Source organism: Phycodurus eques, chromosome 2 (genome assembly GCF_024500275.1).
Source record: "Phycodurus eques isolate BA_2022a chromosome 2, UOR_Pequ_1.1, whole genome shotgun sequence".
Taxonomy (NCBI): Eukaryota; Metazoa; Chordata; class Actinopteri; order Syngnathiformes; family Syngnathidae; genus Phycodurus; species Phycodurus eques.
Genome location: NC_084526.1, coordinates 34702333 through 34718372, shown reverse-complemented (window position 1 = coordinate 34718372; position 16040 = coordinate 34702333). Strand labels below are relative to the sequence as shown.

The 16040-nt window shown below is 41.6% G+C and overlaps 1 protein-coding gene across 2 annotated transcripts in view; it reads left to right on the top strand.

Annotated features, from left to right (window-relative positions):
* LOC133399166 (mothers against decapentaplegic homolog 6-like) overlaps positions 1-9256 on the top strand; it is a 32316-nt gene extending 23060 nt beyond the window's left edge. For both annotated transcript variants that reach the window (XM_061670453.1, XM_061670451.1), the window contains one exon: positions 8341-9256. In XM_061670453.1, the coding sequence (XP_061526437.1) occupies positions 8341-8969 (629 nt within the window). In that variant the 3' untranslated portion in view covers positions 8970-9256. The remainder of the gene's footprint in view (positions 1-8340) is intronic.
* Positions 9257-16040: the final 6784 nt, after the last annotated feature.

Sequence of the window (16040 nt, the reverse complement as noted above, 5' to 3'; positions counted from 1 at the left end):
GCGAGTTTAAAAAAAAAAAAAGATAACCGATCGGCGATCCAGTCACAAGATGGAGCAATGTGTCTATTTAAATGACTTGTTCATTTACTGTATATACTTGTGTACTGTATACTGTGTATCTTCAAAAGTGTTCTCTAGTCAGGTCATGTATTCTAATCAGTCAGGTCAAACCAACATTACAGCATGACAGAAATATAGGGTGCTAACTTACTGTAATTAAATTACTTTATTGTAATGAAATTACTTCACACACACCGAAACTTTAGAGCATGATTCGACAGAACCCTGGCATGTTTACGTACAAGCTTGAGAGGCTGCGTGTTCCTGGCTGGTTGCGAGCCGTATCTTATTAAAAGTATGTGAACATACCTCAAGCAAGCCTTGAATTTAAGTCCTCTCCCGAACACCGGTGACCACCAACGCATGTTTTTCCCCATTTTGTTCTCATAATACACACGGTGCGAGCCATTTTTGTTGTTGTTGCCGTGGTAATGAGTGTAGCCGGTCGCTTTTGAGTTGACAAGATAAAGCCCCGTGATTACTTGTTGTCTGTCTCAGACGTCTTGTCTGTCCCACACCGCCGATGTTTTTTTTTTTTTTTTTTTTGTAAAGAACTTTATTGGTGGTCAGATATTTACAGTACTACATCAAATGACACATGACAAGGCTAAAAATAAACTAGCTTTTGGATTCAAATATACTGTACATGATGACGACGCGGAGTCAATGTCTTTTGCAGAGCTTTGATCGGATCGGCAAATTATGACATTAAAGCCAATCAGTATAAAATGCTAATTATCGGCCGATACCGATCAAGCTGATTAGATCGGTGTAAAGTAAAATTTTCTGAACCGCTTATCCTCACTGGGGTCGCGGGTATTGACTTCGGGCAAGAGGCTGGGTACACCCTGAACTGGTCATGAAGCCAATCGCAGCGCACATATAGACAAACAACCATTCACACTCACATTCACACCTACGGACAATTTAGAGTCTTCAATCAATCTATGATGCATGTTTTTGGAATGTAGGAGGAAACCGGAGTACCCGGAAAAAACCCACACAAACACAGGGTGAACCACAACGGCCCAACGGCATTTGTTGTTTTGGCTGGGATGACCTGTCTATACTGAATGCATGTCCACCACTTTCAAAAATGACCATTGTCAAGCATTTACTTTAGACTAAAACTTACTCTGAGACCTACGGTATTTACATGAAATTGAGGGACCAGAAGGGCAATTGTACGTTTTTTGACGAAAATGATGCAAACGGATATGAATACGTACTCCATAAGACTAATAATAGGGTTAAAAGCTATCTGTGTATACATGTTACGGAGTGCAAAAGGTACAAGTACTGTATGTGTATATTCCAAGCGATAAGAAACATCTTTGAGGCTACCAGCTTAGTGAGAAGCCATTGTGCCCACTAGGTACAATGATGTCTTTTTGAAACTTTTTGATAAACTAGACTTGACCTGACCTAACCTGTGGCTTGCCAATGAAAGAAATGCCTGAAGGGCAACTGGCTTGAGCCACTTCTGCTTCCAATAAAGACGTTTAGCTTCTGGTTCTGGAGACTTCTTCCGTGTCCTCTTCCTGTCTCTTTGTTGAGAGGTGTACTTAGTTTGTGTTACTCTACTTTGGGGGAAAAAATGCTCGTGAGTAAGACTGTCACTATTGAATATTTTTACAATATTCTATCGAGCCATCGAATAATCGGATAAAAATGATTTTGCATTAATGTTTATTGCAATAAAGTTTAGTAAAAAAAAATGTCTGATTGCTGTTCATTCACCCAGTGTTTTTGTTAATTTGGTATTGTTTAATGATTAAACAAAACCAAACAAACAACATTAAGACATGAGAAGGAGTCAAAGCAAGACAGCTTTATTTGTATAGCCCATTCCATACACAAGGTAACTCAATGTGCTTTACATGATTGAAAGTAAAGACAGAGCTAGACATTTAAAAACAGATTACAGATAAAAAAAAAAAAAAAGACATCTTACTAAAATTACTAAAATAATGGACAGTGCAAGTAAAATGTTTTTTTAAATTTATTTTAAAAAGGGCGGCACGGTGGACGACTGGTTAGAGCGTCAGCCTCATAGTTCTGAGGACTGGGGTTCCATCCCCGGCCCCGCCTGTGTGGAGTTTGCATGTACTCCCCGTGCCTGCGTGGGTTTTCTCCGGGCACTCCGGTTTCCTCCCACATCCCAAAAACATGCATTAATTGGAGACTCTAAATTGCCCTGAGGTGTGACTGTGAGTGCGAATGGTTGTTTGTTTGTATGTGCCCTGCGATTGCTAGGCAACCAGTTCAGGGTGTACCCCGCCTCCTGCCCGATGATAGCTGGGATAGGCTCCAGCACGACCGCGACCCTAGTGCGGAGAAGCGGCTCAGAAAATGGATGGATGGATGTATTTTAAAAAGAGCTCATTTGTAAGCATGTGAAAAAGGAATATTTTCTAACCTGGAATAAACCAGAGATGTCAAAACTGGTATTAAGTACTTAAGCAAAAGTACTAAAACTAGTCAAAAATGAGCACAATTGTGGCTAATTTCAGTTTTGTTTTTTTATGGTTTTGTTTTGGCAGTGGGCAAATACTGTAAATGTATTGGACATATTATGTTAACACTTAAAAGTGACATCACGTTCTTAAAAAAAATATCACGTCGTTCATTCATTGCAGGCACTTTTGAAAAGAAGACCAAAAAAATATTGAATTGAATATTGAATATGAAGGTTATTCCTGGTTCGGAGTTCCCTTGTTGTGATTGCGATTGATTATTTGTATCTGTACTCTGTCATGATAAGTTGCAGGGACTCATTGTTCCAGGGCTGGGACTCAATGTTTCCAGACATGTGCGTCCTGGGCCTCACATAGTCTCAAGTGTAAAATGATCTATGTGTTGTACTCACCAAGGTTTTTAAAAGTAAGAGTATACTTCTTAGGTACTGATTCATGTGAAGGGCGACTAGTTCGATATACACTTCTGAGGCTGCGTCAGTGTCAACTACATGTCAATTACATGTTCATTATACTACGGCGGCAAATACGGATTATTTTCGTAAAAGATTAAACTGACTATTATTTTTTCCATAAATTGATTAGGATTCATTTATTTGTTTGTTGGGTGCCCCTATCCGCTCTCCTTTCCAACAAACAAGGGACAATCTTCCGCCCAAGGGCTGGGCAGGGACTGGCTGCATCGCGGGCCCTGCGGGTTTGTGGGGGGGGGGGGCGGTGTTCTTTTAACAACATTTGATAAACGTTTGGGAACTGAGGACACTAATTGTTGAAGCTTTGTAGGTGGAATTGTTTCCCATTTTTGCTTGATGTACAGTTTCAGCTGTTCAACAGTCCGGGGTCTCCGTTGTCGTATTTTTACGCTTCATAATGCGCCACACATTTTCAATGGGAGATAGGTCTGAACTGCAGGCAGGCCAGTCTAGTACCCACACTTTTTTACTACGAAACCATGCTGTTGTAACACGTTCAGAATGTGGTTTGGCATTATCTTGCTGAAATAAGCAGGGGTGTCCATGAAAAAGACGTTGCTTGGATGGCAGCATAGGTTTCTCCAAAACCTGTATGTACCTTTCAGCATTAATGGTGCCTTCGCAAAGTTAACCATGCCATTGGCTCTAACAGAGCCCCATACCATCACATTTGCTGGCTTTTGAACTTTGCGTCCATAACAGTCTGGATGGTTCTTTTCCTCTTTGGCCCGGAGTGCACGACGTCCACAATTTCCAAAAACAATTTGAAATGTGGAATCGTTGGACCACAGAACACTTTTCCACATTGCATCAGTCCATCTTAGATGAGCCCGGGCCCAGAGAAGCCGGCGGCGTTTCTGGGTGCTTTTTCTTTGCATAGTAGAGTTTCAAGTTGCACTTAGGGATGTAGCGCCAAACTGTATTTACTGACATTGGTTTTATGAAGTGTTCCTGAGCCCATGTGGGGATATCCTTTACACATTGATGTCGGTTTTTGATGCAGTGCCGCCTGAGGGATTGGAGGTCACGGGCATTCAATGTTGGTTTTCGGCCTTGCCGCTTACATGCGGTGATTTCTCCAGATTCTCTGAACCTTTTGATGACATTATGGACCGTAGATGATGAAATCCCTAAATTCCTTGCAATTGTACGTTGAGGAATATTGGCCTTAAACTGTTTGACTATTTTCTCACACACTTGTTCACAAAGAGGTGAACCTCGCCCCATCTTTGCTTGTGAATGACTGAGCAATTCAGGGAAGCTCCTTTTACACCCAATCATGGCACCCACCTGTTCCCAATTAGCCTGTTCACCTGTGGGATGTTCCAAACAGGTGTTTGATGAACATTCCTCAACTTTCTCAGTCTTTTTAGCCACCTATCCCAACTTTTTTGGAATGTGTTGCAGCCATAAAATTCTAATTTATTATTTCCTAAAAACAAGAAAGTTTATCAGTTTGAAAATTAAATATCTCGTCTTTGTAGTGTATTCAATTAAATATAGGTTGAGCATGATTTGCAAATCATTGTATTCTGTTTTTATTTATCTTTAACACAATGTCCCAACTTTATAAGAATTGGGGTTGTAAAACGGTGTCAATTCACTTGCATGCATCCGCAGGCTCACAACCCTAGGACTCTTTCACTGGGTGCGACAAATAACTTTCATTCATTCATTCATTCATCTTCCGTTCCACTTATCCTCATTAGGATCGCGGGCGTGCTGGAGCCTATCCCAGCTATCTTCGGGCGAGAGGCGGGGTACAGCCTGAGCTAGCCGATCGTAGGACACATATAAACAACCCACACATTCACACCTAAGGGCAATTTAGAGTCCTCAATCAACATACCACGCATGTTTTTGGGATGTGGGAGGAAACCGGAGTACCTGGAGAAAACCCACCCAGGCACGGGGAGAACATCCAAACTCCACACAAGCGGGTCCGGGATTTGAACCCCGGTCCTCAGAACTGTGAGGGAGATGTAGTAACCACCGTTCCACCACAAATAACTCCATCCATCCATCCATCCATTTAGTGAGCCGCTTCTCCTCACTAGGGTCGCGGGCTTGCTGGCGCCTATCCCAGCTGTCATCGGGCAGGAGGCGGGGTACACCCTGAACCGGTTGCCAGCCAATCACAGGGCACACACAAACAAACAACCATTCGCACTCACATTAACACCTACGGGCAATTTAGAGTTGTCAAGTAACCTACCATGCATGCTGTTGGGATGTGGGAGGAAAACGGAGTGCCCGGAGAAAACCCATGCAGGCACGGGGAGAACATGCAAACGCCACACAGGCGGGGCTGGGTATTGAACCCCGGTCCTCAGAACTGCGAGGCAGACGCTCTAACCAGTCGGCCAACCGTGCCGCCACAAATAACTCATGAATATGCAAATCACTCGTGTATCCCCTCACTCACACTCGTCTTGTAGACTTTTATAATTTACCTAATTAATGCCACCACACTTCAGTTGTACAGTCGGGTTCACGACCCTTGTCCTGCATGCTTCTTCTCCTGTCCTTGTCCTGTTCTATCTTGTCCTGTCCTTCCCTCACAGGGTGTAGCACTACAGCCCCATGCAACACCCATATTTACTGTTTTATTGTTGTCGATAATTTAATGATTTACTTCTCTCATCCTTTTTACAATTAGTGCTTTGTCTTTTGTCTCTGTTTCTCTCTCCCTTCTAGAAACTTTGTTCTGTTCGACTGATCAAATCTGATACTCAATAAACCTCAACTATAATACTAAGAAATCACAGCGGAAACTTAAAAACTCTACTGTGACACAGTAAAACTGTTCCGGCATAAAAGGGATACAGATTTTCCATTCTGCTTGACCTAACAGCCGAACAGGACTAAAAAAAAAAAAAAAAGAAAAAACCTGTCTATTAATCAATAAATAGTTGCAGCTCTATTCGTAAGGTCATAAAGTCTAGTTGTGTTTGCGCAGACATGTTTGTGTTACCTTATTACAGGTGTGTGTGTGTGCGTGTGTGTGCGTGCGTGCGTGTCAGTGTATGTAATTGGAGAGCTGTAAAAACTCCAGTCCAGACTGCAGGAGTTGCCAGCCTGGAATTCACTAATGACACAAGTGGGCCTCAAATGAGAAGTGCAATTTTCTACACATGCCTTTGTGTGTATGTGAAAGTCTGTATACGCATGCGTGTGTGTGTTAATAGTTACATTATACAGTATGTTAGGAGCCACTGAGCCCAATTTGTGGATGCATATGTGAGGCGCTATCGCCTCACATTGCGCTTGTAGTTACATACACACACACACACACACACACGTATAGTAACTTCTCCGACATCTCCTTCCTTACTCCTGCGAAATAAAACCTTCACTACACTACTGAAGTGAAAATGGCCGCTGCTCAGACAGCGCACACCTAGCCTAATCTTGATCCCAGTTTTACCCAAAGGTAGCGTTGTTAATTTAAAAAGGAGGCAGCCACTCTCGGGGAAGAAGAGGAGGGCCTTTGGTGGAATATGACACGAATGGGGCCATGGGCACATGGGTCTTTAAATCCTCTGCGTCAGTAGAGTCTGGAGAAAAATAATGGCATCACTCTGTGAGGGAGTTAATGTGAGCTGATAGCATGAGGCCTTGGGGGGGGGGGGGGGGGGTCAAGGGTTCACAGGCTTGCACAAGGTTGACAGAGAGCTGAATGCTTCCCACCCCACTAGTCTTAGCCGCCCCGCACCTTCACTCGAATGCAGGATGTGAAGAACTGTTGACACTACTCTTTCTATACAGACAAGGGTGGTAAATAAAAGGGAAAATTCAAAATAACAAGGCTAATATTGTATAGCCGTCTAATTGTCTATGTGGTAAAAAATGTAAATAGAAGTACATGGGATACTCTGTTTAAGATGGAGTTCCGTTCCTAAGGGAGCAACGTAATGTAAAATAAGTCGCAACGTGCCCACGTCTATCACCAACTTACGCTGACGCATTAGTAGTCATAATTACAGTAAATATTTCTTTGAAAAACACTTGTAGGCCATGAATATCAAACAATCAAATGAAAAAATTTAAGTATGGTAGTAAGTACAGTAACTGAGAATAACTGTACCGCATGACGCCATTTTCTTGCGCTGCGTGGCGTTTGTAACCTCAAAATGTCGTATAGTGGTACAGTTGGAAACTGAGGACTTCCTGTAATCTGCTCCCGGGACCAAACATTTAAACAACATACAGCTATTGTTTTAAGTAACATTAAAAGAATAGTTCACCAGCGTTGATGGACATAAGTCCAAAAATAAGCAAGGCAAATAGCCTCACTGTTGAATAACAGTTCTGAGGACCCGGGTTCAAATCCGGCCCCACCTGTGTGGAGTTTGCATGTTCTCCCCGTGCCTGCGTGGGCTTTCTCTGGGTACTTCCTCCCACATTCCAAAAACATTCATGGTAGGTTAATTGAGGACTCTAAATTGTATTTATATGTGCCCTGTGATTGGCCAGCGACCGGTTCAGGGTGTACCCCGCCTCAACTGGTACAGGCGCCACCACACCCGCGACCCGAGTGAGGAGAAGCAGTACGGAAAATGGATGGATGGATGAAGGCATCTTGAGAATAGTGAAAGATTTTTGCAGAAGGGCCTTCAGTTTGAAATGTTTAGACCTCACAAACACTGCCCCTTTCCCCTTTTCAGCTTCGGCTATATGTATCAGTGTTTAATACTGTGTATGTATGTGCTGTTTATGTTTGTATGGATGAAATGGACATTTTTTTTCTGTATTTACCCATAACAGTGAATCAAGAAATGAGTGGGCAGCTTTTACAGTTAGATGCATTACTCAAGGGCCCCTCAGCCTTGGATGCAGGGCAAAGGTGTAGCGTCAGTTGCCAACACCAGTGGGTGGAGTTACACCCCCAACCTTATTGAGCCAAGGCACATATTTTACATTAGAAAAAAAATCTTATGGCACACCATCAAACAAGTGTCCCAAAAAGTGTGTACACATAAATTATGCATCTTCTGCCATCTAGTGGAAGAGCATTTCATTTGTTTTGCCTGTCACTATAGGTCGCTGGCCTAGATAGTTCAACAAAGATACAGTATTTGTAGTAGATAAATAATTTTCGGACCATTGAAGTGAAGTGAATCCCTGCCCTAACCAGTGCACATGCGCATGTGCCTCTCCCTAGGTCCCTCCACGCTTTTTGACCCTTTTGGGCAACCACACTTCCCATATCTCTGAGCAAGTGAATTAAACCTTGAGTCTCTCACTTACTGCCACCTTTTATCAGAACGTCACTTTTGCATTGACAAATGTACACATACAAATGATTCCTTTTCTTTTCTCACCTTCAGAGACCGGTACCTCCCTCGGCTCCTCGACCTCCAGCGGACATCGCTCTCACTGGTGCAGTGTTGCCTACTGGGAAGAGCGTACACGTGTGGGCCGACTTTATCCAGCCTACGAACCCTCGCTCAGCATTTTCTATGACCTACCTCAGGGCACGGGTCTCTGCCTCAGCCAACTCCACACCAACACCAACCAAAATCACCGTGACAACCAAGGCAGCCATGGCACATCCTTACTACCGGGCTACCCCAGCCATGGAGGGAACAGCAGCAGCATCCAACAGATCCGCAGTAAAATTGGCCACGGCATTGTGCTGAGCCGTGAGCCGGACGGAGTGTGGGTGTACAACCGCAGCCAGCACCCGGTGTTCATCCACTCACCCACTCTGGACCTTCTTAGCGCTCGAGGGCTGAGCGTGAAGAGGGTGATGCCGGGCTTCTCCCTCAAGATGTTTGACTATGAGAGCTCCAACTGGATGGCCGAGCATGGCGTGAAGCCTGAAAGCCAGGAGGGGCCCTGGGATCCCCACAGTGTTCGTATTAGTTTTGCTAAAGGATGGGGACCCTGCTACTCTAGACAGTTCATCACTTCCTGTCCGTGCTGGCTGGAGGTGCTGCTTAACACCCACAGATAGCACACAGCCTGGATCCAAATTGTCATCCACCAAGATTTAATATAAAGTTTATGTATTTTATAAAATATATTACACATGTAAATACTTTATTTCGTCATTTTACAATGCAACTATTTATGTATAGTGTAATGTGTATATGGACAAAACAAAAAGGAACAAGAATATGCACTTTTCATTCTTTTCATATGCATTACAGAGTTTCTCAGTGTCAGTTTGCTAATGTAAAGATACACAGTTTATGTCTTCATAATTTCACTATTTCAAAGTACGCCTTACACACGTGTCAATAAAGCTTTTGTATTAAAAGTAAATATTCAATGGCTTTCTCTGCTGAAAGTGCTTAATGAATCAGTAGTGGGCAAGGAGGCTCACTGGCATACAGTACTACCAAAATGCATCCATGCATTTTCCATGCCACTTATCCTCACTTCTCCGGGTACTCCGGTTTCCTCCCACATCCCCAAACCATGAATGGTAGGTTAATTGAAGACTCTAAATTGACCATGTGTCCAAGGTTTGTGTCATTGGTAGAGGTGGAGCCTATAGCAGCTGACTGTGGGTGAGAGGCGGGGTACACCACACAGGAAGATTCAAACTCTCAACTTTGGAACTGCAAGGCAGCGATGATCTCTGCTTTTTTATTATGCTGCACCAGCTATTAAAGTTTCTGTATCACTGATAAATCATGAAACCATAATTCATAAAGTACTAATTGGCACTGAAAGTTTAAGTGACAGTATAAACTGTAGCATATACAGAACAGTCTTGTCTATTTGGGTAACAACATCCTTATTCTTACGGGTTATGACTGTCTGATCAGAACTAGAATGTAGAATGTTACCAAAAATGAAATCTTCATAAAGAGAAAAATTATAGCATATGAATACTGTACAGTATGTTTATTATTCTGGTTGTACAGTACTTCTTAGTGCATTCTCCATTCATTCATTCTTTTCAATACTGTTTATTCTGCTTGAGAGCGCATAAAAACTGGAGCTTATCTAAGATGACTTGCCTGCTTTTCCACGGCCCTGGCTTGGCACAGCTCAGTGGAGCTACTGGTTTGGTTTTCTACTTGAAAATTGTATTACAGGAAATTGTGATAATCACGCTATACCTAATGTGTCAGTCGGGGGGGGGGGGAGATGTGGTTACAGGCAGTAGTCTTGTCGCATTTACTTCTGAAGGCAGCAGGAAAACAGACTTCTGCACCAAAGTGGAGAATGCGGACTATAATGCTGGAGCGTCACAGTAACAGGGTAAGCTCACATTTACGTGTGTTTCTTTTTGTTATTTCTAGCCATGTATCCTGAAAAGTTACAGGGTAGCGAGATGGATGAATCTGCTCGACCAGTAGCAGTTTATGTCACTCTGGTACATCAACTGATCACTCAATACTGACTGGAGAGACACATTTCAAAACTTAACTCTTGTAGATTTCTAGAAATTTCAGTTCGACTGTATGTAACAATCAAGTCAAACTAAAGTATGTTTGTGGCATCAAGTGGACTCAGCGGTAATGGAAAGCAGAAAAAAGTGTCGGAGTGCCAGTGGTATAAGAAAATAAAGCACATAACAGAGCGATGACACAACAAACCGCATTTGGGCACTTGGGCCCAAAAGGATTCTGGTGGGAGAGAGTTCAGTGTTTTCGGCATCCTGTTTGAGTCTTTCAACAATACAATTACTTACATTAAAGTTAGTGGATAAAAGGGAAGAGTGAGGAAAAGAAAATGCCATGTAAGCGATGGAAAGCTGTAACAAAACAAAACAAAAAAGCAAAAGAAAACTTGGAGCCACGCAAGCAGACGTTTTTGTGTGAGGCAGGCATCTTGCTTAAACCTGTGATTAACTTTTAGTTGAAGAGTTAGGAAGGTTCCACAACTCTGGAAAAATAGACTCATCTTACACTGAGTGAGATTGGACCTCAACTTTTGAAAACTAGATTATGAGGGTAATTTTAAACTCTAATTCATGTATTACATCTCATACCATATCCTGTAATACAGCTTCCGTGAACGCCCAGAAAAAAAACAAATATAACCCCTCTTCCAAAACATTCCAATGCACATTTCAGGCAAGTGTCTTCTCAAGGGGTACAATTAATGGTTAGGATTCAATTGAAGGATTCAGCGGAGCGCTACAAAGCATTCCATGTTTCACCTCCATCTCTTTTTACTTCCTTTTTTCCCCTCATCCCCTAATATGCAATGTCTTCTGTCGTTCAATAAGCATCACAGGCCATGTCTTTGTTCTTCTCCTTTGTTGGCGTCATGAAAAACACAAACATAACATGGTGGTGATTTTTCTTCATCTTCTTGTAAACAGAGATGAAAACTGGCCCAGTCCATTGGTACATTGTTGCAAACCAGCTTGACGAGAACTATTTTTTCCCCGTCCAGGCCATGATGCCGTTGTTACTGTGGTAATGAATGCAAGATGGGCAATAAAATGCATTTTGTTTTTGCTGGCCAGCAAGATACATACTGAGTTTGCCATATCCAATTGTACATCACAATTTTAAATATCATTCCTAAAGTGAATGACCTTTTTGTGGTGTTTCGTGAAGCCCTGTTGTGGTAGAAAAACTGCATTGGTTAATCACCACAAAACCTTTTAAATAGGTTATTAACTCCACTTTTAGCAAAGGGGTTTGGAGAGTATTCAATTCACCCAATTACATTACATGACAGTCAGAAAATAAGACTACTGTACATTGGTTTAGAAAAAGAAAAACAGATGTGACGTGTGAGTTTAAAAGTTTGTGTTTACTTGAGTTTCTGAAATGTGTCCACCATATTATTGTAACTCAAATAAAGCAGTACCCACTTTAAAATAACTGTAGTTGGATGTTGGCGCTCCCATCCAGTCTCATGTATTGAGTTTGACACCAGAAGACTATTTTCACAACTATCTGCTGAAAGGACAACTTTTCTCTGAGCTCATTGACAATCTGAGATCTATGCCAAGTTCACACAGGATGACTTTCAAATTTGCAAATGTATGAAGAAAAACAAGTATATTACATAACAAAACCACTCTGTACACCAGGGGTCACCAACCTGGTCCCTGCCCCCAAAGTCTACGTGAGTAGCTCAAGGACCCGTTCTAAAATTGCTCACCAGTGATGGGACATCGTGATCATTTGAAATGTAAACACGTGATCATTTGAAATGTAAACACAATTTATCAGAATGAAGTGTTGCAGAATGATACTTGTTTCCTATCTTGTTCAATAATTTTATCTAATTGTTGTGAGAAATGCTGAAAGATCTTGTAAAGTCAAATCATAGATGTGTTTCTAAGTACAGAGGTGTCTTAAAACGAGTGTTTGTTGCTTTGATTTACAAGCACTAACTTGAGATACGAGCGCGGCATAGTGACAGTGAACTCAACTGAAGACACACCTTGAGGCTACGTTCACGCCACATGATGCGCATTTAAATTTTTGGTAAATCCGATCTTTTTATGTAGTCGTTCACATTACAAAAACAAATGTGACTTCCACTGAGGACGGAATGAGTCCGTATGAGGGGCCGTTAGGGACATTATTCAGGATTAGCTCTCACACTTACTATTCAAATGCTTTCACACACACACAAACTACTGAAAGGCTCTCATAAGGACTACTCAAACATTCTCATGCGCACAAGTCTTGCTCTCATTAACACTACTCAAATGCTCTCATTGACACTACTCAAATGCTCTCATTGACAGGAGTCAAATACTCTCATTGCCTACTCAAATGCTCTCATTTACACTACTCAAATGCTCTCATTTACAATACTCAAATGCTCTCATTTACACTAGTCAAATGCTCTCATTTGCACTACTCAAATGCTCTCATTGACATGAGTCAAATGCTCTCATTTACACTACTCAAATGCTCTCATTGACGAGTCAAATGCTCTCATTGCCTACTCAAATGCTCTCATTGCACTACTCAAATGTTCTCATTTACACTACTCAAATGCTCTCATTGACACTAATCAAATGCTGTCATTGACACTAGTCAAATGCTCTATCTATCTATCTATCTATCTTAAAATAAATCCATCCATCCATTCCCAAGATTTTGTATGCAAGCATTTGAGATATATTTTAAGAATGGATTTGAGGATGGTATGTGAATATATTTGACATGTTCATGTGAGTGTGTTTGAGGTGTATGTGTCCAAACATTTGCCATTTTTATGTGAGCGTTTATTTATATGAGTTGAAGAGGAAGTGGTTTCAAAATAAAATATGGCATTGACCAACAGCCAAAAAGTACAATAGTAAGCCTAACGTAAGCAGTAGCGTTACATAGCATTATATTGTATAGTACATACATATATATTTTTAAGTTATGAATGAATGAATGCCAGTGATGTGTGCGAGAATGTGATTGACGTGCTCGCGTGACCACATTTGAGTAGTGTTGATGAGAGCAAGACGCGTGTGTATGAAAGCTTTTGAGTCGTGGTAATGAGAGCAAGACTCGTGTGTATGAGAGCATTTGAGTAGTGTCAATGAGAGCATTTGAGTAGCGTAAACGAGAGCATTTAAGTAGTGTTAATGAGACCAAGACCTGTGCGTATGAGAGCATTTGAGGAGTGTTAATGAGAGCATTTGAATAGTGTTAATGAGAGCATTTGACTCGTGTCAAGTAGAGCATTTGAATAGTGTAAATGAGAGCATTTGAGTAGCATAAACGTCACACACACTGCGCACAAACACAAGGCGTGTTTTGGGAACTAAATACAGCCCCTCAAATAGGTCTCGTGATAACACATTTTCAAGGATTTTTTGCAACCGGAGCCAAAATGTTCTTATATTTATATATTATTATATAAATATACACAAACAATTATATATATATATATATATATATATATATATATATATATATATCGTGATATATTTGTATTTATTCTTTGTCCGCCATTTGCTTTTGTCGGATGTCTGTTTTGTCAAACAATTGTGCCGTTCGTCACCTTTTGATGAAATATAGGTGAGATGAGCACGCCATGAGCGTCCATATTGCACTCGCGTTGGATACCGATTTATAGCCGCATATGAAAGAGGCCGACTGGTTAGAGCGTCAGCCTCACAGTTCTGAGGAGCAGGGTTCAATCCCCGGTCCCGCCTGTGTGGAGTTTGCATGTTCTCCCCCTGCCTGCGTGGGTTTTCTCCGGGCACTCCGGTTTCCTCCCACATCCCAAAAACATGCATGAATTGGAGACTCTAAATTGCCCGTAGGCATGACTGTGAGTGCAAATGGTTGTTTGTTTCTATGTGCCCTGCGATTGGCTGGCAACCAGTTCAGGGTGTACCCCGCCTCCTGCCCGATGACAGCTGGGATAGGCTCCAGCACGCCCGCGACCCTAGTGAGGAGAAGCGGCTCAGAAAATGGATGGATGGATGGATGAAAGAGGCCTGCGTCAAAAAAAAATTGAATTGTACTGTTCACATTGACATGAAAAAAACTCCAATACATGTCATATTCTGCAAAAAAATCTAAATTGACCTGGAATATGAACAGAGCCTCAGATTACCGGTACTTCTATTTTCACTTTAATTAATCAGTACCCAAGAAGTAGCTCTCAGTTTCAAAAAGGTCAGTGACCCCTGCTGTAGACGCATACTTTGTCATTTCTATCATATTGAAATGCTCATCTCCAAAAGTTGGATGACTTTCACTTTCTAATAACATCATGATCTTTGCAACAATGAAAAAATGAAACCAAATTGATTTAATTAAAAAAAAAATCAGTTAAAGTATTCACAATCAAAAGGTGGGCCTCGTGAAATAGCTTCTGGAAAATGCTACAACTGTCACAGATACTGGATGAATCGCAAGATCTGGAGGTGTTCCATTTGTTCTGTCTTATGTTTCTCCTCATTTCAATGCCAATTGGCACTTAGATTAGCTCTACTCCACTATCGAGTCACAAATTTGATTGATTTATGATTCAAATGTGTTATTTAAATTTGAGGGATTGCCCGGCCAAAGGAAAGAGTGAGACAGTTTATCCAATTTCAAAGCGCATGACTTCAGTTTTATAAGCACAATTAAAAGCATGAAATCACCATGAACGCACAATTAGCTGAAAGAAGAAAGGCTCACTTTTATTTTTCAGTGAAATGTTCACTGAAAAATAAAAGGCCAACCGTTTTTGTTATGCTTGCAGTTGTCTCATTCATGCATCGATATGAAAATAAATAAATAAATAAATGTTTAAACTGTTCCCCACCTTCACTAACTATCAAAGGCTGCGACATTAACGCTGCAAGCTCACCCTTCCAATGAGTGGCTGAGGTGGTGTTTATTTTCCGGCTTGTCTTTGTTTTGTAATTTTAAGAACTATGTCTCTCAGCCATAGTGTAATTATGTGGAGACAGAGACACAGGAAGGGGGGTTGCTCGAGACAGCCTTCTTCTCTTTCAGCCATGACCAGTAAACTGCCTGGAGCTGCTGGCCTTTTGAAGAACAGCCAAGACACTCCTCAAGTCCCTTTTAACCCCTTTGGAACGCCGAAAGATCTTTCTCACAGTGTACCTGGTTGTCTCAGAGTGGCTCCAACAGTGAAGGCCATGTGTCAAAGAAATTTTACATGGCATTCTTCAGAGAACAAATCCAGTGTTCTCTACAATGAAACCTCTTCATTTTCTTATTTTGACACTTAGTGGATAGCTTTACATGCCTCATTAGGAACATCATCCTTTTCACCTGTTCCCTGCTCTATTTAACCAGGGGGTTATTGCAGCAAGCAAGTTCAAAATGCTACACCTGAGTTCTGGCTTGACCTCCCCTGAATTTAAAACTGGGATTATTCAGATGGCGGCACGGTGAAAGACTGGTTAGCACATCTGCCTCACAGTTCTGAGCGCTGGGGTTGAAATCCCAGCCTGGCCTGTGTGGAGTTTGCATGTTCTCCCCGTGCCTGGGTGGGTTTTCCTCCCACATCCCAAAAACATGCATGGTAGGTTGATTGAAGACTCTAAATTGCCTGTAGGTGTGAATATGTACTTTATGAATAAAGTTTATTTATTTATTTACATTTTTATTTTGATGGCATTTTAGACCTA